This window comes from Rousettus aegyptiacus, unplaced genomic scaffold (assembly GCF_014176215.1).
Source record: "Rousettus aegyptiacus isolate mRouAeg1 unplaced genomic scaffold, mRouAeg1.p scaffold_m13_p_13, whole genome shotgun sequence".
Taxonomy (NCBI): domain Eukaryota; kingdom Metazoa; phylum Chordata; class Mammalia; order Chiroptera; family Pteropodidae; genus Rousettus; species Rousettus aegyptiacus.
This window is the reverse complement of record NW_023416288.1, coordinates 32,362,414-32,385,896: the sequence shown is the minus strand read 5'-3', so window position 1 is coordinate 32,385,896 and position 23,483 is coordinate 32,362,414. Positions and strand designations below refer to the sequence as shown.

Below are 23,483 nucleotides of genomic sequence, written 5' to 3'. Positions count from 1 at the left end.
ATTATTACTAAGAGTTTGCCATATTTTCTTTATATGTTTTCATTTACTTATTTCTATCATTATTTTAATGGTAGAAACAAACCCCAGACACTCCCTGAATACTTCAGTACACATCACTTGAAAAACAAGAATATTTCCTGTAACTTCAAATTGTAAGTTATGTTAATAATTCCTTAATATCACTTTATACTTAGTTCATTGTGTCTATTATCTATTGCTGTGTAACAAATGACCACGAATTTAATGGCTTAAAACAGCACAAATTCATTCTCTCCTCATTTCTATGGGCCCGGAGTCCACGCACAGCTTAGCTGGGTTCTCTGCTCAGGGTCCCACAGGCTGTGGTTAAGTTATCAGCTGGACTGTGTTCCTTCTGAGCCCCCAGGGTCTTCTAAGCTCTTATCGTTGGTAGAATTCAGTCTCTTGTGGTTACAGGACTGAGATTCCCACGTACTTGCCAGCCAGCTACTGTCCTTTGAGAAGAATACCCGCATTCACCATGTCCGCAACCTCTCTTCCCATTCTCTTTTGAAACCATTTCTACAGGAGGTCTGTCCCACCATTCCACTGGCACAGCTCTTGTCCAGGCCACCGCGACCACCGTATCGTCAAATCTGATGGTCCTTTCTCAGTTTTCATCTTACTTCACCCAGCGGCACCGTCAGACGCAGCTGATCGCCTCCTTCTCGAAACATTCTTTTCTTGGATCCCAGAACCCCGCACTCTGCTGCTCCCTCCTCCTCAGTCTCCCTTGCGGGTTCCGTCTCATCTCCTCGACCCACGGATGTCACAGTGCTCTAATCCTCTACCTACATGCACTCGCTAGGTAAGCTCATCCAGTCTTAGAGCTTCAAAGGCCTGCTGGTATCCAGCCTGGTGTTTCTTCCTAAATTTCAGATATGTAAATAACAAGAGTAATAATAATAACAACGATGATAGCAAAAACACTAAAGTAAGCACCATTTGCATTGTGTATTTGTACATTATCAATTAAAATAATTATTTAATTAAAATAATTAGAATAAAATAATGGCAAACGCATATATGGCATTTATCTTGTGACAGGTACTGTTTTCGACACTTTAAAAACATTAACTCGTTTAAGCCTCATAACAACCCTACTCAGGCAGATACTATTACTCTTATTTTACAGGTGATGGTAACGGAGGCACAGAGAGGTAAAATACCTTGCCCTGTGTCACACAGCTAAGAATAATGTACGTATGACGTAAACCCAAGCAGACTGGTCCCAGAATCTGTGTTGTACCACTACCTCATGTTACATTTTATTTCCCTGCCTGTCATACATCTCTACCAGCACATCTAAAAGACACCTTAAAGTTACCATGTTCGAAATGGAACTCCGACTTTCTCCCCCAAACCAGCTCCTTCGACAGTGTGATGGATGCCGTGGATTGGCTTGCTCCACCTCTGTCATCACCACTAGCGAGAGCAGAGCCCATACATTGGTGACAGTCTGCATTCTCGGTTTCATTTTATTTTGCCTACCTTCACTTTCTCTTTGCCCCACTTTCCTCATCTACCTGTTTAAACTTCTATCTTATGGGATGCGTTTTTGTCAGTCATCTCATATCCTTTCCAGAAAAAAGTTATGACTCAGTAAATAAATGATAATCATTAAAATAAATCAGATCCTACAAGATCAAGTGCCCTCGTCCCATAAAATCCCAATAAACCAAAAAGATTTTTCAGGGCCGACTCACTTAAGCAGTATCATTCACTAGAGCATTCTGTCACAACAATGACCAGGCAGTGCCATGGGGTCATGGGATTTGCTCCGCAAGGGCCTGAGCCCGGTGTTAAAACGCCTCCAGGCCAGCAAGCCCCATGACCCCGGTCAGCTGCCCAGGGCTCCTGGGGAGGAGATCACTACCAACCTCTTCCTCTTTCTCAAAAGTGAAACAAACCGGAATCAACTCACTGTCCACTGAACGCACGAGTGCCTGACAGCTTTCTCCGCTACCCAGTGCGGCATCATTAGCCCACCAGCTTGCAGGAAACAGGGCGGCCCAGAAAGCCAGTCGCCGCGTTAACTTAGTTTGCGTGTGGCGGATTACTTGAAGTATGGCAGGAAAAAGAACGGCCGAGGGTCAAGCATCGCGTTACTGAACTCTGTTTAAGCGCCGCAGGGTTTAGGCAGCATGAGAGAGAGAGGAGGGGTCTTCTCGGCTTCATCATTCTTGTGCTACCTTCATGGTTTTTGTCAAAACTGTGTACTTTTTATTATCGTTTTTACTTAATATTTACATTTGAACCTACCAGTGATACTTTAATCTCATCCTAAGCAATAGCACCCATGAATTCAGGAGTTTGATGTGCTAGCTATATATATTTTTTCTATCTATAGAAAAACAACCTACTATAAACTATAGAAAGTAATCCATTATAAAACAAATATTGGAAACCTATTGAAAATTTTCAAATGTGCTCACGTACCTCCTATAGTCGTCATACATACCTCCGGGGGCAGATGAACCACACCTGGGGACACACTGGAGGATAAATTTAATCCTGGTTCTCATGAGCTGCCTAGAGAACAGTTGGCTGTCGGAGGATTTGGGAGGGAGGGGCAGGGTTAGAAAACCTGTCCTTTGAAAGAGTCAGGTATACATACATACATTATTAGAGGCTGAAATACTGAATACCGTAAATGTAATTGACTCCCACATTTAACAAAATCAGCAAACATATTGATTCTACCTTTCTAATTTGGTCATGGAAGTAGGCCAGCTCGTTTTTTCTTCCGCTTCAAGCATTACTTAGCAGGAAATTTTGTTTCGAGTTGAATAACTCCTTTTCTGCTTCTAAATCTTGTGATTCAATGGGAATTAGGGAACTATGATGCAATAAAGTGCTACTGTCACAGGATAAAGAATAACTAACGTATACAAACCTAGGGGGGAAAAATAGGGTTTGGAAAACCAAAATAATCACCAGGTAGCAGCTGTAACTTGTACACTATTCCTATTTCTGTTTTGAGCCTTCTTCTAGTAATATGGAGTCTTTAGAACAAACGAGTATGCCAATGCCAGCTGTGCGGCATTTGTAAAGACCTTTAATAAGTCCTCTCTGGATTTTGTGAGTAGTACCTGTTCCTTCAGTTTACCAAGTGACAATAAAAGAAGGTTTTGTTTATAAAGTATCAGTAACTGTCGTGGCCCGAGGGGAGACTGTGCTCCAAAGCAGGCTGGGAGTTTCGCTTTAAGAATGTTGATGGGGGCGGGGGACCCCTCAGAAAGGGGCCAGAGAGAGAAGGTTTTCAGTCTTTTTACTCCATGCTGAGCACGAGAGGAGGAAGAGGAAGAAGACCTCCACTGAGAACCCCGTTCTAAAAACCAGGATTGGTGGTGTTTTGTCATGGCGCAACTAAACATATGAAGCCAAAAGAGGAAAAAAAAAATGGAAAAATAAATTTTCTGTAGGGTCAAAGGAGAGACACTTACCAGCAATAAAACAAGGGTGGGAAGTGTCATCAGGTAAGAACTGGAGATCTGGACAGTGTTAGATCTAACTTCTAGAACTTGAAAACTGAGGCTAGCCCAGAGAAGTTTGTAAAGTGATTATTTTTTAAACATCAGGCGTCAGAAGCAGAGAGGACACGCCACACACTTGTGAGAGATGCTGCACTCAGTCAGCCAGAAGTGCTGCCTCGTGGCTTCATGACGATGGGCTGACAGGATAAGGGCACCGTGGGCCAGCCAAGGCCATTCGCCACAAAGCCAGGGGATGAAGACAAGGAATGAGAAGTCAGGCATTGGTCTGGGGGTGATGCCAGCTCTTTGGGGATGGAGGAAGGAGGGTCACGGTAGTAGCTCTCTCTGTGGCTCGGGTTATAGCAGCCCTTGGAAAATGGCAAAAGGAAGGAAATTGGAAATTTCAAGGTTTTTACCAGTTCTTCTGAACTGTTATGGTGGAAGCAGGTTACGAAGCAGGACAGATTAAGAGAAAGTTGCCTTCCCCCATCCCCCGTGACCCAGAGAAATTTGAAGGCAAGTGGGATGCCATAGAAATGTGAAGGCTTTTTTTGTTTGTTTTGTAATTTTATGGGAAGCTTCCTAGAGCCCCTTTATTGACAGGTGAAATAAAGACAATGAAGAAAAAATCTAGACACTGCAGACTCCAGAGTCCCAACCCCAACTTCTCTTTCTCCAAGTAGTCATAGGAATGCACAATGTGACCTGTTGGTGGTGTGACGAAAAGTTTCATAAAAGTGCAAAAAACACTATTCAGCAGTCATGTGCTTGATGAGGCTGGTGAAGAAAACTGTGTGTATATGTGGGTGGGAAAAGTATATTTTGCCATTATCTGTTGGTAAATTTCTAGAAAAACAAATATTCATCAGTAAAAAACATTCCATTTGTGCAATGGAATGTTATGCAGCTGTTAAATAGGAAGTAGCTCTTTCTATTAGAGTTTGCTCAGGACATTAGAAGAGCCTTTGTGGATTCTATGACGGACCCAATATGGGCACAAAGCCCTGATCAGAGCCAGTGAGAGGCCATGAGAAGTCTCTACAACTTCACATCTTCAACACCTGTGATTGTCAGATGTTAACTTTTGCCAATTCGATAGGCATGATGTGGTATTTTATTATGCTAATTTGCCTTTCATGAGCATTTTCAAAGTTGGACCTCTTGAGTTTTTCCTTTCATAATAACTCTCAACATAAACTAACATTTTGGACAAAGAAAAGTCTTTATTCATCTGTTTCATCCTTTAAAGAATCCTTCTTAAAAAGATTCCCTCACATTTCTAAGGCTTTTAATTGTTCCTTTTCAAAAGTGCTGGAAACAAAAGTGGAAAGGTAGAACTAAAAGATTAGAACTGACAAGAAGAGAAGCAGCTAACATCAAACCAGTTGGAAGAATATCTTAGTCTTGTTTATGCACTCTTCCCTGGCTGAGAGTAAGGGAAAAGGAATTGGGAGCTGAGAGAGGCAGGGATAATAGGTCTGTATTTCTGAGTACTTCGTTTATCTTGAATCTTAGGGGGTTGAATTTCATTTAAGCAAATATTTCATTTAGCCTTTGGCATCTAAAGGTTACACTCCATCCCACAAATTACGCGCTTATGAGGAAAGTGGGAGATACATGTATTATGTGGCTAATGCATGTGTATTATAGAAAATTTTGATAAGCAACTGCTTTCCCAAACAAAAACAAAACAGAAACCCAAACTCCAAAATCTAGTATCTAGTATTTCATGATCGTAAAAGCATGGGCTTCTAAGTCTTGTGTGTGAATTCCAATTTAACCACTTGTTAGTGGAGTGACCTTGGATAGGTCATTTAACATCTCCATATTTTGGTTTTCTCACTTAGAAAATGAGGATCATGATAATAGCAACTAGATCATATGGTTGTGAGCACTACATTAACTAATAGATGTAAAGGACTTAGGATGCTGTCTGACATACAGCAAAAACTCATTAAAAGCAGAGCAGAGCTATTGGAGGTGGAACAGGAAACCCTCAATCCTTCTTCCTCCATGGACCTTTGAACTTAACAGCAATACATGGACCGATTGCTTCTGTGAAAAATCTGGGACCCAATTAAAAGGTTCCTGTACTCCAGGCAAGTACAAAGCCAACCACATCAAAGCCTGGCAGGAAAATTTGTGGCACCCTCTCCAGAGTCCTCTTCCTGGCACTGTGTGGAGAGATGTGGGGAAACACCCGATCCCCATCTTCTCCGGAAGGAAGGAAAGGAGTAGAATGCGCTCCCCATGTTCTGACTTGTAGGTGGACTGCCCAAAGAACAGGTTTCTCTCCCTTGCCTGAATCCAAGTACTGACAAGAAGCAGGAGCCAGGTTTGGAGCGTGGCCTCTGAGAGTGATCAACATGCCCAGAGTCTGCAGTATCAGAGACAAACACCAGGTGGAGCTCCAGCACCATTTCATACTACAGCGCAACTGAGGCCTGGTATCACAGAGACACCAGGGTGCGCTCCTGAGTAGAGAAAGGCAAACCTCTTCAATTAGGAGATTACACACAAGCCCAGAGAGGAAGCACCCCCAGAAAAGGTTTGAGGAGTCTCCGGAATCTCTAGCAGGGCTGAATGGAGAATAGTTCTCCTTGTATGAAACTGGACTGCAAAGTCTGGGAGAGATGGCTGAATTTTAAAATGCTGAAATCCCAATGGAAGGTAGAAAGATATACAAAGAACGAAGAGAACGTGGTCCGTTTAAAGAAACGAATTTTTCCTATATTTATTTTATTTTTTTAAAGGAACAAATTTTATCTCCTGAAACTAACCATAAAGAAGCAGAGACCGATGAGTTACCAAAGAATTCAAAATAACCATGATAAGGAGGCTCAATGGATTAAAAGAGAGCACAGACTGATAATTCAACAAAATCAGGAAAACAGCGCATGACCAAAATGAGACTATTGGCAAAGAGATAGAAACTATGAAGAAGAACCAAAGAGAAATTCTGGAAATGAAAACAAAAACTGATCTAAAAAAAGAAAAAAATTCACTAGAGGTACTCAAGATCAGACTTGCCCAGGCAAAAAAAAAATGGTTCAATGAACTCAAAGACAGTATTTTCAAAATTACTAACAGGTTCAAAAAAAAAAAAAAAAAGACTGATGAAAAATGACAAGAGCCTAAGGGACTTATGGGACACCATCAAGCCAGAAAACATATACATTATGGAAGTCCCAGAAGAAGAAGAAAAAAAATGGACAGAGAGCCTATTTGAAAAAATAACAGCCCGAAATTTCCCAAAATCTGAGGATATGGATATACAAAACTCAAAAAACTCCAAACAAGATCGCTATAATCCAGTTATCTCACTTCTCAAGATCTGTGCAAAAGAATTCAAAGCAGAATCTCAAAGAGATCTTTGCACACCATGTTCATTGCAGCATTATTCACAGTAGCCAAGAGGTGGAAGCAAGCCAAATTCCACAGACAGATATAAATGAAGAAAATGTGGTTCATATATACAAGGGAATATTATGCAACGTTAAAAAAGAAGGAAATCCTTTTACATTCTACCACATGGATGAACCTCGAGGACATTATGTTACGTGAAACATGCCAGTTACAAAAGGACAACTATTGTTTGATTCCACTTATCTAAGGTATCCGAAGTAGTCAAAATCATAGAGACAGAAAGTAGAAGTATAGTTGCCAGAGAGGGAGGGGAGGAGGACAGGATGAAATAGTTCTAGAGATCTGCTGCACAGCAATGTGAATACTGTGCACACTCCTTAATACTACTGAACTACATACGCTTAAAAATGGTTAAAATGGTAGATGTAATGTTATGTATTTTTTTGAACCACAATCGAAAAAAAAAAAACAAACAAACAATCTGAGCTATTATTAACTTTTAGGCTTTCCTCCCTTTGGATATACTTTCCTCCAAACTGGATCACATTGTACATGCTATTTTATAACAGGCTTTGTGCCTGTTGACTACAGAATGAAAGTTTTCCAAGTTATTTATTCCCTGTTCTTCTAGGTCATTTAGAAAGGCTGTTTAGTATTCCAATATGAATCTACCACAATCAACCGATTTCCTCTTATTGGACACGAGATCGAATTATTTTACTCTTATGAATGATACTGTGTAACTAAATCATGTTATGCCTTTTAAAGTCTTACTATCAGCTTGTTTAATCTCTCCCCTTCTAGATCAGCTCTCACCTGTTACACTTCTCCCCTTCTAATCTATGATCAGATAATCTAGTTAAATCAGTTTGCTTGTAATAAAACCTTACTTGCTCCAAGTCCTAGGCGAAAGGGAAGGCTGATGCAGCAGCGTGGAGGGAGGCTGATTTTGCTTATTTTGGGGTACACCTTTCAGTTAGACCAGCTCTTTTAGAACTGGTTCTTGCCTCACTGAATAAATTCAGATGGTACATGCTCTTGTGGTTGCCTTTTCCCATTTACTCCCTCTCAGGGTCTTGACTCCATTTACCTTTATGCCTGGCCACCATCCACTGTGACCTGTGTGATTTTCTGAATTCCTGCTGTCCCTGAGTCCAGGACCCAAGGGAGCCTGGTAAGCCTGCAACCAAGCTATGTAGTGTAGGGTTCATCGCATCATGGAAGGAAAATTCTGGGTCAATTCCAAGTTGGAATAAACACTGAAAAGTCTTCAGAGCTGGAGGCCAAAGCAAAAACTTAGGGTCTATTTACCATCTCTACACCAAGGATGGGTTCAAATCTGAAGCCCTCAGGTATAGATTCGATCTCCAATGCTAGGATTCCAGAACAGTTTGTGAGAGCCATACAATTCTTCAAAAAGTGTAACAGAGAATCCAGATTCTCTGACTTTATCATTTGCACATATGCTAAAATCATTCGGTGTGCATATACTTTATTAGGTAAGGTTTTATTTTCGCTTTAAAAATCAGGTTAGCTCTTTCCGTATTTCCGTGCCGCCATAATGGTGCATATGAATGTGCTGGCTCATGTGCCCAGCAGCATCAACAATGCTGAAAAGAGAGGCAAATGCTAGTTTCCTATTGGGCTGTGATCCAAAGTCATCGTGCGGTTTCTAACTGTGATGATGAAGCGTGGTTACATTGGCAAATTTGAAATCATTGATGATCACAGAGCTGGGAAAATTGTGAACTTAACAGGCAGGTTAAACAAGTGTGGGTCAGCCTCAGATTTGATGTGCAACTCAAATATCTAGAAAAGTGGCAGAACCACCTGCTCCTACCCTGTCAGTTTGGTTTCATTGTACTGAACACCTCAGCAGGCATCATGGACCATGAAAAAGCAAGATGAAAACATACAGGAAAGAAAATCTTGAGATTCTTTTTCTAGAGATGTAGTACGTATGTGCAAATAAAATGTCTCAATGGACAATAAAAAAAACCAGCTCTATACCAGATCTACATTAGGTAACTATTCTTGCAGTGCTAGCTGTGTAATTTATGGAGCTTGAGAAAGGAGTACAGAGCTCTGACACACGTGCCTCAACTCAAGACAGGTCTTTGGTTTCTTGGATCAAGCAATTTTAAGATACATATTACTCCCTCCATCTGAGGACACAGGGGGATCCAAGCATGTCTGAGGATTCTAATAAACGCTCTAGAAACAGCTTTGAATCCTGACCCTTCTACATACAGTATTTATTAACATGAGATCACATTTTCTATTCCTCTTACAATCCAACCACTTGATAATGTAAAGAATAAACAGAATTATAAAAAAATAAGGCTAAGATAAAAGTTAGCCTAAAACTGTTGAAGAGAACTCAAATAGTGGTCCATGAGACAGACAAAATTGAAGGGAAACAAAACTATGAGGGGAAAATGCCTTCTAGGTCCTAAAAATAAAAATTTTCACCCTTTAAAAACTTATTTTTTCTTTTAAGAGAATCTTCTGTAACATGAAGGAAAGTCATGCTACTGATGTTATTTGGGAAGTAGGCTATATATTTCAGCATTTCCCTCCAATGGTTCTAAATATTATCTCCTTCCTGAAAGAAGAAGTGTTTAAAGGTAAAACTTTAAAGGTTAAGATAGTAAAGTGACGTAGAATGAGCAAAGTACTTTATTCAGCGCATACTGACAGTTTTTCAATTCTATTCATGATTACAGTAATTAAAAAAAATCTCTTGCTGAGTTTTATGTTTTACTTAGGCTCAAGAAAAAATGTTCAATTTCGAACCCCTAAAGTTATTGTTGAAAGCTATATTCCTTTTAAATATATATGTATATAGATGTGTATGTATATCTACTTTTTTATACGAACCACTCAAAACAATTTTAAAAGCTGTTCTTTTCTGTATTTAAAATTGTTCTTTTAAATATTTAGAAGTTCCATAGGCGGTGGCTTCAATGGGATTTTTCCCAGAGTAAATTTCCTGGACTGAAATTGTTCCAGTTCTTCTGCCGTTAGTTGATCCTTGGGTGTGAATAATACATTACCTGTCGTGCTGCCGTGCGAGATGGGGAGAGAGGTGGGTATGCTGTTCTGTCTAAAGGCATCACTGGAAGATGTGGAAAAACCAGTGTGAGAATGTGAGCCTGGACCACCAAAGCCAGCCGCAGAACTGCTGCTCCCGAAGGCCGGGGCCCCTGGACCCCCAGCAGGGCCTCCTGCCATGGACGCTGGAAATCCTGACAGTCCAGGTGATCCGAAACCAGAAGCTGCAGGGGTTTTGAATGAAAACGAAGCAGCAGATGTGATTTTAGGTTTCCCAAATCCAAGAGCTGGAGCGGAAGTAGTGACGGCAGAAGTGGCAGAAGGCGTAGCTCCAAATGCTGGCGGACTCCCGAACGCAGAAGGGCTTCCAGAAGGGGTAGTGGAAAATCCAGGGTTTGTTTTAAAACTAAAATTTTGAGCACTATCGCTGCTGCTGTTATTCACAGGAAAACCTAAAAAATAAAAAAATTTTAAAAAAGAAACAATTATTATAGTAAGAAAATGTAGCCATATTATCCCCCACCTCATCCTTACATTTCCCTTATTCCTGCCATGTTTGGATGTTGAGAAGCTTACTGGGAGAAAAATGAAAATGAGAAGCTTGAACAAACCCACTAAACCCTGTCGCCTGTCTTTCTGCTGCGCCGATCTGTGAAGGCACCGTGAGCGGCTTTCGCTCAAGGAGGCAGCTTTAAGAAACCGCAGAGGTTAGGGAGTGAACTTTCACTTTCAGCTTACCCCCTCTCACTGGAGCTGCTGCTCGAGGATAATACTATGTCTTAAACAGTGACAAGGAAGTCCTCAAAGGTGCTGCTACCATAGCTATGAAACTCTTGATGAACCATTTTTCATATACACTTCTAAAGCCTGAGCCATAGGGTTTTTCAACAAGCATGCCCATTCTGGCCCCTACTGTACAAATGCTTGATGAGCCAAGTTCTTTGAAGCTCCATTATGGAAGATGGTAGAATCTGCAAGGTGATTTTAAATGGTACTTAACAAACCTCAGGCTTCATGATTTGAGACATATAAAATCTTCCTTTTCTAAATCAGTGAGGTCTGTATTACTTTACCCCTTACCTGATGACGCAAATGTTACTGCTTGCCTACTGCCGAATCCGAATGCAGGTGCCGCTTGATTTATTCCATCCTTTAGATCAGAGAGCTATTAAAAAAAGGCAAATAATAGAGTGCTCAATGGATAATTCTCAAGTACTTTTTCTATCTACTTTAGTTCAAATTCAATTTTTAAAAGGTGAAGTGTTTAACATAGAAAAATGCCACACTATAAATATGCATAGAAAAGATGGACCAACCTCAAAGATGGATCTTAAGAGTAATTTGCTGATGAAACATCATGGGCGATTTTAATTTTATTTATGCTTTTAAATATTTTCCAAATATCGTCAATGAACACATGTTAAAATCAGAAAAAATGTTTTAATAAAGCATTTCAGTGTCTATAGGTTGATGTGCATTTATCGAGAAACTTAGATAATTATATAATTGATATAGTTTTTAGAGGTTATCCAGTCTGACTCTAAAGCTTGAACCAAAGTTGCCTCACAATGACATTCTAAAAGCTTACCACTAAAATCTATAAAAACATTTCATATTTCCTACAAATACTTTATGTTCTTGCTATTTCCTGCTCTAGAAATGTCTTTCATCTCTGCTTACTGAAATCTTAATCTCCCTTTCAAGGAACTTCTCACTTACTTTTCACCTCTAAGACGCCTTTCCTTTCCTAATCCACTCAAGCAGATATGATTTCTCTGTTTGAGAGCTCCAACAGCAGCAGATAAAAATCAACTTTACTGAGGTATAGTTTCCATATAGTGAAATGCATCCATTTTATACAAACACAGACACACGGGCGCACACACACACTTCAATGAGTTTTGAAAAACTTACAACCACTACCACTATGAAGATTTAGAACATTTCCATTCCCCCTAGAAGTTCCCTGGTGTCTTTTCCAGTCAACCCTCTCCCAACTCCTGGCCACTGGGGAACCACTCATCTGCTTTCTGTCACCATAGACAAGGTTTGTCTTGTCTAGAGTTTAATATAAATGGAATCATTAGTGAGTGCTCTTTTTTCCAGGCTAGCTTCTTTTCCTTAGTGTAATATTTATTAAAAGGTAAATGGATACATTATATTCAGACAAGGAATTAAAAGGATAAAGAATGGATTATTCAGCATAAAGAATGAACTACTGATACATGCCAAGCCAGTTGCTCAAGATCTCACCATAGAGGGGCCCCTAGGAAGCTGGCAAAGAGCAGGGGACTTCCAACCCCAAGGGAAGTTCTGTAGTTCCTTAAACTCCATTATCCCTTCCTATACTAGCTCTCAGCAATGGTGATGGTGAGCCACCTCTCACTTAGGGATAGAATACTCCCAAGAAGTCCTTCTAAATTCAAATTGCATTACGACAACTGAAAGCTGGAAGAAATCAGCTTGCACAAAACTCTAGTTATTTAGGAAGCACATATTTGGAGGTGGTGGTGCTGCTGGGACTGTCATATAGTCATTTGCTAAGTTTAGGCAACTACTCTCATAACCATTTTAAGAAAGTAAACTGCCTGGAAAACTGGAAGTATCAGATTATAAATGTAAATATCTCACTTAAAAATAAGGTTCTCAAGAACTTTTTAGGTGGGTAGAAAAATCATAACTTTGTTGACAGAGATAATGAATATGCTACAGTCAAGATCGTGTATCTTTGGAGACAAGTGGGTACACGTCTCCTAAAGGCACTTCTGTATGAGAGGAAAAAACATGCGGTGAGTCGAATGTCCTACAATGGCAAAACCGTACCTTAGTCTAAATGTCCATCCATATTGCTTTTCAAAGCTATTTCTTTTTAAATGCTGATACCCTGGAATACTTGACTTCATGTAATATTTTCCAATTTTCAAAATCAGTATTACCAAAGTTTAAAACTTTACCCCAAAAATAATTTTTAAAAAGCATATTATCTGTGCTTTTCTGACTGAGGAACAGAGAGAAAGCAATTTCAGGACCTTGCCTCTAAATGCTGATATAGTTCTTGAGAATGTGTGTATCATAATTCTTGATAGAAAATTTTAGCTTTGCTTTTCAAATTCAAAGTGAATTTCTCTGCAAAAAAGCAACAGATAAAATACTTCTCTGTAGCGAACTCTCCAATACTCACCAAAGCTATTTTAGTAGATGTATTTAGACTTTTCAGTTCATTTACCCTGTTCTTCCACTGATTTATTAACTGTTGGACAGAATTTAGCTGAAGAGAGAAGACAGAAAAATAATGAGTCAATAATGAGTGTTTAAGTTTGTCTCTCAAACAACTACTTTACATTTTGTCAAAATCATGGAGAGTGTATAAAACATTTTTATGGCCTGTAACTTGTAAAATTTGCATTGACCTGCCTCAATTTGCCAAAGATATTCCAGCTGTTGTCCCCTCTCCCTGTTCTCCAACTCCTACATCACTTGGTTAAGAATCACCTGGCAGCACAGATCTAGTTATATTTGGATGGGAGGTGAACATGTGTACTAGTTAAAATGCATGATCATGACTGCAGACAACAGAAACATACAAAGTTTAAGTCATTTCCTTTAGGTGCTCAACGTTAGGTGCTTTTTTATTGTTTGATACCTGGTGTGTGAGCATGTTAATCTGTATAACGACTGCTTTATTTAACTTTGTGTCTGCACCTAAGAAATGCTCCATAAGTGGTTGTCAAGAGATGAAAGGGTTTGATTTTTGAGACTCATTGCTGAATAATTTATAACAAAATAATGACAGTGCTTGTTACTACAGTCTAAATATATCATTACCATTTTAGATAACCAACCAGTTTCAAAGAAAGTAATTTAGAAAATAAAAATAGCCTTGTCCTAAAAAAAGGACAGACCTCATCCACTTTGCCAACACAAGCAAGCCACCACAAACAGGACAGTCATTGACAGCTAGTCTGTTATCGAGGTAGATAAATAGGAAACAAACTTACATAACTCTGTAAGTTATTGCTGGTTAAGAAGTTATGGTATTCAAGCCTCAACTCTTCTGGTGAAATGTCTGTAAAACCTGAAGCGAGGAATCAATTGGAATCTTTAAAATAAATGCGAATACTTTCAATAGTGTAGTAAAGCTAGAGGTTCTAGAAAAGAAAATATGCTAATGTGATCATTAGAAAATTTTCATAATCATAAGGAAAAAAATTCAAGCCTACACTCTCTTTAATGTTTAACAAAGTATAAAATTAGAAGAAAATATAGTGGATTATTTGATCTTTGAAGCGGAAAAATTTTTTTTAAAGGTAAATAGGATAGAAGGAATATCAAAGGGAAGGAAGAGAGTTGACTACACATCCATTCAAATTTCTTTGTATGTCAGAAGCTACAATAAACAAAATTAAAAGGCAATTGATAAGCTGGGAAAACCATAATTGCAACAGGACAGCAGAAGAGCTAATGTCGATCTGTAAATAACTCTTACAGATCAATAAGAAAAATAAGTTAATATGAGCAAAGGATAAACAGGCAAGTCACAAAAAAGTTCAAATAGCCATTAAATAAGTGAAATTAAAAAGTTCAATTTAAAAATATAAGTCAAAATACAGATAAAATGGTTTACTTAGTAGACTGGCAACAATTAAAAATGAACATTATTTATTGTTATTAAGGATGTGGGGATGTAGTGAAGTGGACATTGCCCTAAATTGCTTTTAAGGAAATTAAAAAGGTACTTTTTTTGGAGGAAAATTGTCAAAAAGTGTCAAATGCCTTAGAAATGTTCACATCTTCTGACCTTAATAGAATTTCTGGGATTTAACCTCAAAAATAACTAGATGCGTAAACAAAGGGTGTTATATATAAAGATGTTCATTATAGCATTTTTAGTAATAGAAACAAACTGAAAACAACAAAGTAGAATAAAAAACTGGATTATGATCCCAATTATATCTATAAACAAGAAATAAGTTTGTGTGCACATATTTTAAAATATACTAAAATGTTAGTTGTTATCTGTGAGATCATGTGATCTTTATTTTATTTACATATTTCTTATTTTTCAAGTGTTCTATGGCAATAACTTTTATAATTAGGAAAACTTTTTTTTTTAACATGCATACCTTTACTTAATTTTAAATTGACAAATCTAGAAGTTATCATTATACATGCTATGAATAAATTATATTTGTATTACATTTATAGAAAACATTCAGAAAGTTTTTAATAATTACTTTGAATTTGTTCCTTCCCAATTATTTTTGTTGATCTCTAGAAATGTATTATCATAAATCAAATTCTACCTTCAGAAAAGGATACATTGCCTCAATTTGTTTTCAATTAGGGACCCATCTCCTGTATTATATTTATCATTATTGGCAGAGGAAAACTTTTAAGAAAAAAAACTTTCAGGATATTGTCAACAGAGAAGTATAATTCAGATATTATCAACTCCGAGGACCCCTACCCCAAGAATAAAAAAAGGCTAAACATTCAAATCCGAACCCTGGATTCCTAACTCGTCTTTACCAACTGCTGGGGCCAAAAAAACCCTAGGAATTACCTTGCATTTCTCTCCTTCATCATATCTAATCAACATCTTGCCAGTTCTAGCTCTAAAACAGAGCCTAAGTTTGACCAACTCTGTCTCCACTGCTAGTAACTTTAACCTAGTCATCAGCAATTGTCTCCTAACTCATCTTCCTGTCTCTACTTTGCCTCCCTACCACTGCCCCAAACAGACCATTTCTTTTCACACCACAGTCCGAGTAAGCTTTTTCTAATCAGATCATGTTCCTCTCCTGTGGAAAGCTCTTCACAGCTGCTGCCCAGTGCAATTAGGCCCAACATGACCTAGTCCCTGGCTGACTCTGGTCTTATGTCATATCACTCTTCCCCGTGTTTACTCTCCTCTGGAGATTCAGGCCTCACTTGGCCTCAAACATGCCGACCTTGTTCCCATTAGGGCCTTTACACTAGCTACTCGTATTGGCAGGAATGTTTCCCCTAAATCTTCCTTCAAGTGACATCTTCTCTTCATGCAGGACTCAGCTCCAATACTGCCTGCTGAGGATGAATAACCACTCTATCTAAAGGAACATTGTCCCTCTAGTTACTTTCTCCTCCTTCCAGCTGTTCCTCATCTGAATCACAGAAAATGATCTGATTGATTATCTTCTCAATTCTCTCAGGGGTGGTCCAAAAGTAGTATCATGCTAGCTGCATAGGAAAAGTTAATTCATTATAATGGATGCCTAAGGACAGAGGTTCTCTAATTATTTACATTCTTAAAAATCATTAAGGATCTCACAGAGCTTTGCTTATGTGGGTTACGTATACCATATCTGAAATAAAAACTGAGAACTGTAAGAAGTATTTATTTAATTTTATTTAAAAATAAAAAACCAATTCTACGTCAACATAAATGAAAAAACTATATTCTAAAAACAAAAAAAATTAGTGTGATGAATGACATTGTTTTGTGTTTGGATATCTCTTCAATGTTTGGCTTGATGGAAGACTGCTGGATGATTATATCTGCTTCTGCATTTAACCTGTTGGAACATACTACCTGGTTGCAGTGTATAAAGAAAACTTGTTCTCACACAGATATGGAGTTGTAAAAGGATGACTTTAATGGCCTTTTCAGATAATTATGAATATTCTTCTTTGATATTACACCCAAACCTGACAGATGGTAGTTTCTAAAAGGTTAGCTATCATGTGGACTCAAACCACATTAATGAATTTTTTGTATTATTGTATTAAGTCCACTGGTTTATCTTGCACTTAGAATGGATTTTTTAGCCAGGTATAATTTTGTAACATCATAGATTGGTCATTTGGAAAATATTGGTTCACGAAGTTATCCAGAATTTCAAACATTGGCACATGTCATTTTACAAGATCAAAAAATTCATATTTGGTAATGTCACTATCCATCTTATCGGAGGAGATTTTAAGTATTAAGACGTCATCAAGCTCACCGTGGCAGAAAACAGTTTTCCATAATTCGTTTTTACTTTAAAGCTTGAATTTTGTCATTGGCAATGAACAGTTGTTTTCTTTGAAGTCACAAGCTTGCTTCTTTTATTTTTTTTTTTTAAAGAAAATGTCACCAAATACTTAAGTTTAAATAACCATGGTTCTCAGTCATTCTTTCAAACAAAAATGTCCGTGAAAAAAGTCATTAGTTCAGCCTACAAGTCAAACGATCACACCAGTGCTTTCCCTGAAGATAACCATCATGCCCGAGTATGTGGCTTGAAGCACTTCATGTGTGCTTCCCATTTGGTCAGACAGAATATCAAAAAGCTTTGCACTCAAGATGCATGATTTAACAAAATTAATAAGTTTTGCCATTTTAAGTGAAAATGGCATAATGTTTTAATCGACTACTATAGTCTGCTAGCATAGTTTGTTGTCTCTGCCTTGAATCATACTAAGATACAAGTTTTACTCACTAATGCTTTTGTACCAACAGTACAAATATCAACACAGTGAAAATGGAAATTAATGTGTATTATAATAAGAATATTTTTGAACTTGTATAGCCTCTACAAGAGTCTCATCATAGATTTAGAAATAGGGTTGTCAAATTTAACAAACAACAATACAAGATGCTCAGTTAAATCTGAATTTCGGACATACGACGAATAGTTTTTTAGTATAAGTATGTCCCAAATATTAATGGGCTATTCATGTGGTAATATTCTTTGTCTATCTGAAATTCAAATTTACTTGGGTATCCCATGTTGTATGTGGCCACCCTCCTTAGAGGTCTACATTCCACACTGTGAAAACCACTGCTTTAGGGCACTAGACATTAGGTTCAATTCTGAACTGATGAAAAAAGGCTTAATACTTCATTTTTTTCATAGAAAAATCACTATCTGAAATTCTCTTATTTATGTGTAGGACTTATTGTGTCCTCCCTCAAGAACATAAGCTTGATTAGGGAGGGATCTTGTCTGTCTTGCTCATCACTATATCCCTTCCACTTAGACTAGGATCTGGCACAAAAGAAATTCAGTAAGAATCTGTTGAATGATTGGGTAAATAACTAAGGAATAGTGGGGCACAAGTGCTCACAGAGATTGAGAAGGTAGATTGGAGACAGAGTAGCGATCCCAGAGGTCTGAGGGCTTGCAAGGGCTCTTATCTGCTAGGTAACTGCTATTTACTTAACAGGGCAAAGAGGCCCAGGACCACCCAGAGTGAGCTGAGGAAAGTAAAATGGTTTAGCTTTCCGCCCAGAAAGGGCAGAGAGTACAGGCAAGAGAAAATGGGAAGGAAAGGAGTATTCTAAAGAAATGCTATCCCTATAGTCCAGCTAAAGCTCCTTACCTTCAACATTAACTCCAGGACAGGTCTTGACATTTGTAATGAAAAACAACTATCCTTACAAGGAAAGATAGGGAAGAAAGAGAAAACAGAATCAGGCAGCCAAGGCCTTAACAGCAGGCAGGATGTGACTCTTACTCACTGCAGGCAGTCAAGAGGTTCTGAAGTTGTACTTAAAGGGAAGCAAGAAAGCAGAGCCTCTACCTAGGCTTACAGAATTGGAAAAGTGGGGGTTCTGATTTTACTACTTTCTCATGAGAACTACGTATCTTAAAAGAACTATGCCTTCCATCCTCAATCTCTGAATTATGAAGTGCTGCTAGAATATTCAGATATTTAAACAATGTCCCAACTCTCCTAACTGTGGTTAATGTCATTTGGCATGGTCTTGGTTTTAGAAAATAATAGATATAAAATTTATTTTAAAACACACAATTGCTCAGTTACCTGAAATATTAGGTTTCTTTTTCACTGATGAATAAACAGAGAACTTCCACTGCCCCGATGATTCCCAAATCTCCATATCTTTTACAATTCCTTCCCTGAAAAAAAAAAAAAAGCAAAGAATCTTTTTAATCTGCTTATTAAAATTCATCATTTATAATTTTCAATTAAAATTTTAAATTGTAGTAAATATATAATTTTAGATTTTCTATTATATTTTCTGAAATGTTCTTTAAAGCATAAGCTTACAGAAATATAAACTACCTTTCATGATTATAGATATTATAATATCAAAGAAGTTAAAAATATTGGTTTCCTAGTACACTGAACCAATATATTTAATTTAGAACTATCGTATTATACATATTTAAAGAACCAAAACACAGAATATAGTTAATAATATTGTAATAACTACATATAGTGCCAGGTGGGTACTTGATTAATTGGGAGGATCACTTCATAAATTACTTAAATGTCTAACTACTATGCTGTATACCTGAAACTAATATAAAATAATATTGAATGTCAACTCTAACTGAAAAATAAGCATTTAAAAAATCACCTGTTAAAAAAATAAAGAACTAAAACATAAAATGCACAATAATAACTTTAATCTTTCTTTAATCATTATCATAAACATCAATGATCATTCAACTGGAAAATATAGAAAGTACCAAGAAAGTAATATAAAATCATAACAGTTTTAAAGTGGGTAGAACTTTAGAGATCATTTTGTCTAATTCACACATTTTGCAAAAGGAGAAACAGACCCATACCCATGCAGTTAATAGATTGGCAAAACTATGAATAGATTTGGCTCTAAATTAAATCTCCCCTACCCTGGTTCCAGAATGCTACAATTAATAAATAAAATGATAGACATAACATAGCATCTATATTTAATTTAGGATTTTTACAACATCGAATATAGGAAGGAAGGATTCATTTTTTTTTTTTTAATAAATTATATATGGTACATAGCTCAAATTGTTTACCACTGCTTCTAATTTTGTTATGGGAAATAAAAGACTAACAAGTATATTTAAGTTCTATTGTGGGACCTGGGAGAATCAGTCTGAATAGGGTGACTGAAGTAAAAGTTTTAGAAACCTTTTTGGCATCAGGGACTGGTGCTCCTATGAGAAACTAATGTTTAATGATCTGAGGTGGAGCTGAGGCAGTGATGCTAGCGTTGGGGAGCAGCTACAAATACAGATGAAGCTTCACTCCCTCTCCCACTGCTCACCTCCTGCTGTGTGGCCCAGTTCCCAACAGGCCATGGACTGGTACTGGTCTGTGGCCCAGGGGTTGGAGACCCTGCTATAAGAGACCTCCAAGAACACAAGTTGCTTTAAATTACTCCATACTTTTGTAAAGGTCTCATAATTTACAATACACTTAAGGACAAACTTAGAATGATATTCACAATATAGTGTTATCAATAAAAAAGTGGAAAAAGCATAATTATTTCTAAGAAGGCGCTATACTGATATGGAAAGATGACGTTTTATTTTTCATGGTGACACTGGTTAATAAAGTCCAATAAGTTTCAGCTGTATACTTTAACAGTAAGGCCTATATATATTTACACTGTGTGTTCACCTCCCATAGTTAGATTTCTTTCAAGACGACACATTTTTAAGTGAAATAAAGTCAAGTATGATATATGCAAAATAGTGGTGATCTGAGTGATAGGATCACGTGTGGTTTTTCTTTTTGCTTATTCTGATTTGAAAAATAACGTACTTATTTTTAAAAACTATATTGGTGGTACTTTTGGAAAAAAAAATAAGCAAATGGGTAGTAATTTTTCTGAAGGCTTTCACTTACAGAAGTTTCTTTTCCTCTTTCTGTGCATCAGAGCTAGGTGAAGAATCAAATGAGTTCTGAGACAATCCAAACCCCCTGTTCCTGCCTGTTGAAGCTCCATAATCAAAAGAACCAAAAGATGGCGTTTCTTGATCTCTGCTGCCCCCCCATGGTGTCGATTTGGAGAAGCTGGATGGCTGGATAACACTGGAGTATCTCTGGCTGGTGGCATTCCACCCACGTCTGTTACCACCTGAAAGAAACAGTTTCACTGGCAACTCCTCTTTAAAAAAAATTCATTATATTTTTGTCTTATTATATGCAGACATTAAGCAAAGACTCAACATTTCCACTCATTTTAAATCACAACACTCTTCATTTTTGATTGTATAGTTAAGTGTAATATCAATAAATCACAGAATGGTCTAATTGCATCTATGTTTAACAACAGTGAGAGGACTGTAAATCCACAGAAAGATAATGAAATATGACTAAATTCAGCTGACATTAAGCTTATTAAGGAAACTGCTTGATAGTTAAGTAGACAGTATATATCCAAATCATAAGCTCCTTCAGGATAAAAAGCTGTGTCTTTACCATTCTTTGCTCCTCCACTGGGCCCTTATAATAATAAAGTTTGAAAAATGGAAACTGTATTAAAAAGTTCTTTGAATATCAAAAGATTAGATTCTACCCTCTGTCCTTGAATAGGTGCATAAATCTATTTGACTCAGTCTTCCCTCTGGGAAAACAACATATACCCACCTCTTTCATAGGAAGATTGCAAAAGTAATTTACATGTGAATAAGGGCATTGTGTTCTTCTATTATGAGATTTCTAATATTTTATCATTATTGAAATGAACCAACAGAACTCTATCCTGTCTCTATACTAAAAACAAAAATCAAAACGTCATTTAAACTCTCATTTACTAACATTTCCTAGTTGGGGACACGAGTTTTTGAGTGAATTAGAAGATATCCCATTAAATATATTAAAAAGTGGAGTGATGGGAGATATACTCCTTTATGAAAATTCATCTCCCAACCCTAAAACTACTCAATAAAACCAAAGAGGTTTGCTGGGCCAGATCCCTGATGTAGGGGTTAGTGGTATTTTATTTTTCTAAAGTTCCAAACCCTTAGGGGGATGACACAACCAAAGGAATTTATTCCATCTTTTGTATATAGTTTTTGGTCTTCAAACTTATTAATTCCAGAATCAATCAATTATTTCTGGTAGATAAATACACTGTTTACTTTGTTTTATTTACACTTTTTTCATCGATCTATCCATTCAACATTTATTTTCTAATTACTGCCTTTAGAGTGAATTTGCACAGAATGTCAAATATGATGTTCACATTTATTAGATCCCGAGCCCTAATTTTTGGTTTGCAATGTTTCACTAGACATATCGAGGTTATGCAAAAAGGCTTTCTTCAAGAAGAGGGATCAGGCATGAAACCACAATGCAATAGAAGGTTTAAGGGTCAGATGAAAACCCCTAGAGGAGGAAAGGTAGGGAAGAGGGTGGGAGAGGGTCAGCATCTTGTGATACCTACCTTTAAGGGCTAAATTTCAGTTTTAAGAAAATAAAAACTCTTCATCTGATCTTTAAAACCTTGTGTTGTACTATGGTTTTATGTCTGATCCCTTCTCTCCTTGAAGATAGTTCTTTTTGCATCATCCGCAATTGGCATAATGAAATATTCCAAAATCTTCATCAATGACTTAGGCCCAGGAATTAGGTCAACGTGGTCCTACACATCATATCCCATTCCCTCAATGCCCAGAGTTAATTGCGCATCCTGTCCTCCCAGTTTTACTGCAAATGTTATGAACATGTGCATTTGCCTGAGGAATGGCTCTGTAGCTTTCATTAGATTTCCAAAGGAGTTAGCGACTTTCCCAAAGTTAAGAGCCCTGACTCTGACCCCAGTTGCTAGCCTCTCCTTTGGAAAAAAGTTTAGTAAATATTATATGCAAAGAGTCAAGGGGAAAACATAGGTACCCAGAAAGGTAGGCAGTAAAGCAAGAAGGCATCTGGGTCACCCTAAACCAATTCTCCGAACCATTGCCACCCACCAACAGGGTAGTTTTGACACGTACATCCGACTTAAAACTCGTTGTTCGGCATTAGTATCTAGGAGCAAGCCCCTGCCTTTAACCACTCAACAAAATCCAACCGACTGATAACGTTGGAGAAAAACTGTGTGCCGGGCTGGGTGGGCAGGGCCAGCGAGGGGGAAGGCGCCGGCACACCCACGTCACCTGATCCGTGCGTCGCGGCGCTTAATCTGGCCCCACGCGGGACGCCGGTTTCTGACGATGAGACTAATGCCAGACATTCCCCAGCTCGGCTAGCGACGGTGGAGGACTGACAGCAACGTCACCTGAGGGCTGATGCTGCCGTCCCCCGCTCACACCAGGATGTTCGTTCCAGCACCGCTCTCCAAAGCGGCACCGGCCTTGAAGGAAGAACTGACAGATAGTCATTGCGACGGTGTCTCGGACGGAGGGGGTCTTCAATCCGCACACTCAGCAAGCCCTAGAGCCCAAGGTTCCGGCTCCACTACTGTGACGTCATCTTCTCGCGCCAGGAAAGGCCCTTTCTCTCCTGTTCCGCCCCCGGTGTGATGAGAGGCGTGGGTTTTACCCAATAGGAGTTGAGAAGAGCAGGCCAACACCGCCCCCGCCCCCTCGTACTGAGTCGGTGGCCTGGGTAGGCGGGAGGCTTGAATCGCGTTTGATCCTGGTGCAGTGCCTGGGACTGCACGGGAGGCTGGAGAGCGAAATGAGGAAACCGAGTCAAATAAATCCAGAAATTCAGCAAGGACCCCAGGAGGATTAAATGTGGTTTGAGAGACCCAGTCGTGTTTTCACTTCTAACTGCTGAGAAAGTAAAAGTCTGCCCAGACGTTCGTGAGGATGAATGACAGTGTCAGATAAAGCCAGTTGTAACATTTACAGG

At 38.3% G+C, this 23,483-nt stretch overlaps 1 protein-coding gene and 1 pseudogene across 1 annotated transcript; one reads left to right on the top strand and one right to left on the bottom strand.

Moving 5' to 3' along the window:
• Positions 1-8,415: 8,415 nt before the first annotated feature.
• On the top strand, positions 8,416-8,807 carry LOC107518149 (annotated as a pseudogene).
• Positions 8,808-9,085: 278 nt separating this feature from the next.
• Positions 9,086-23,098, bottom strand: NUP42 (nucleoporin 42). The gene is made up of 7 exons (XM_016159585.2): positions 22,906-23,098; positions 20,532-20,763; positions 18,705-18,799; positions 13,913-13,989; positions 13,096-13,182; positions 10,995-11,079; positions 9,086-10,366 (listed from the first exon to the last, which is right to left on the bottom strand). Exons 1-7 carry the CDS (start codon positions 23,006-23,008, stop codon positions 9,792-9,794), a joined length of 1,254 nt encoding a protein of 417 aa, XP_016015071.2. The 5' UTR covers positions 23,009-23,098; the 3' UTR covers positions 9,086-9,791.
• Between the last annotated feature and the right edge of the window lie 385 nt (positions 23,099-23,483).

Bases quoted from the DNA above. Each gene is read 5' to 3' on its own strand.
- NUP42 (XM_016159585.2), bottom strand. From the start codon at position 23,008: ATGACTATCTGTCAGTTCTTCCTTCAAGGCCGGTGCCGCTTTGGAGAG. The intron at 18,800-20,531 runs GTAAGTGAAAGC...TTTTTTTTTCAG, and splicing joins AAAGAGGAAAAGAAACTTCT to GGAAGGAATTGTAAAAGATA. The intron at 13,183-13,912 runs GTAAGTTTGTTT...TTCTCTCTTCAG, and splicing joins GCAATAACTTACAGAGTTAT to CTAAATTCTGTCCAACAGTT.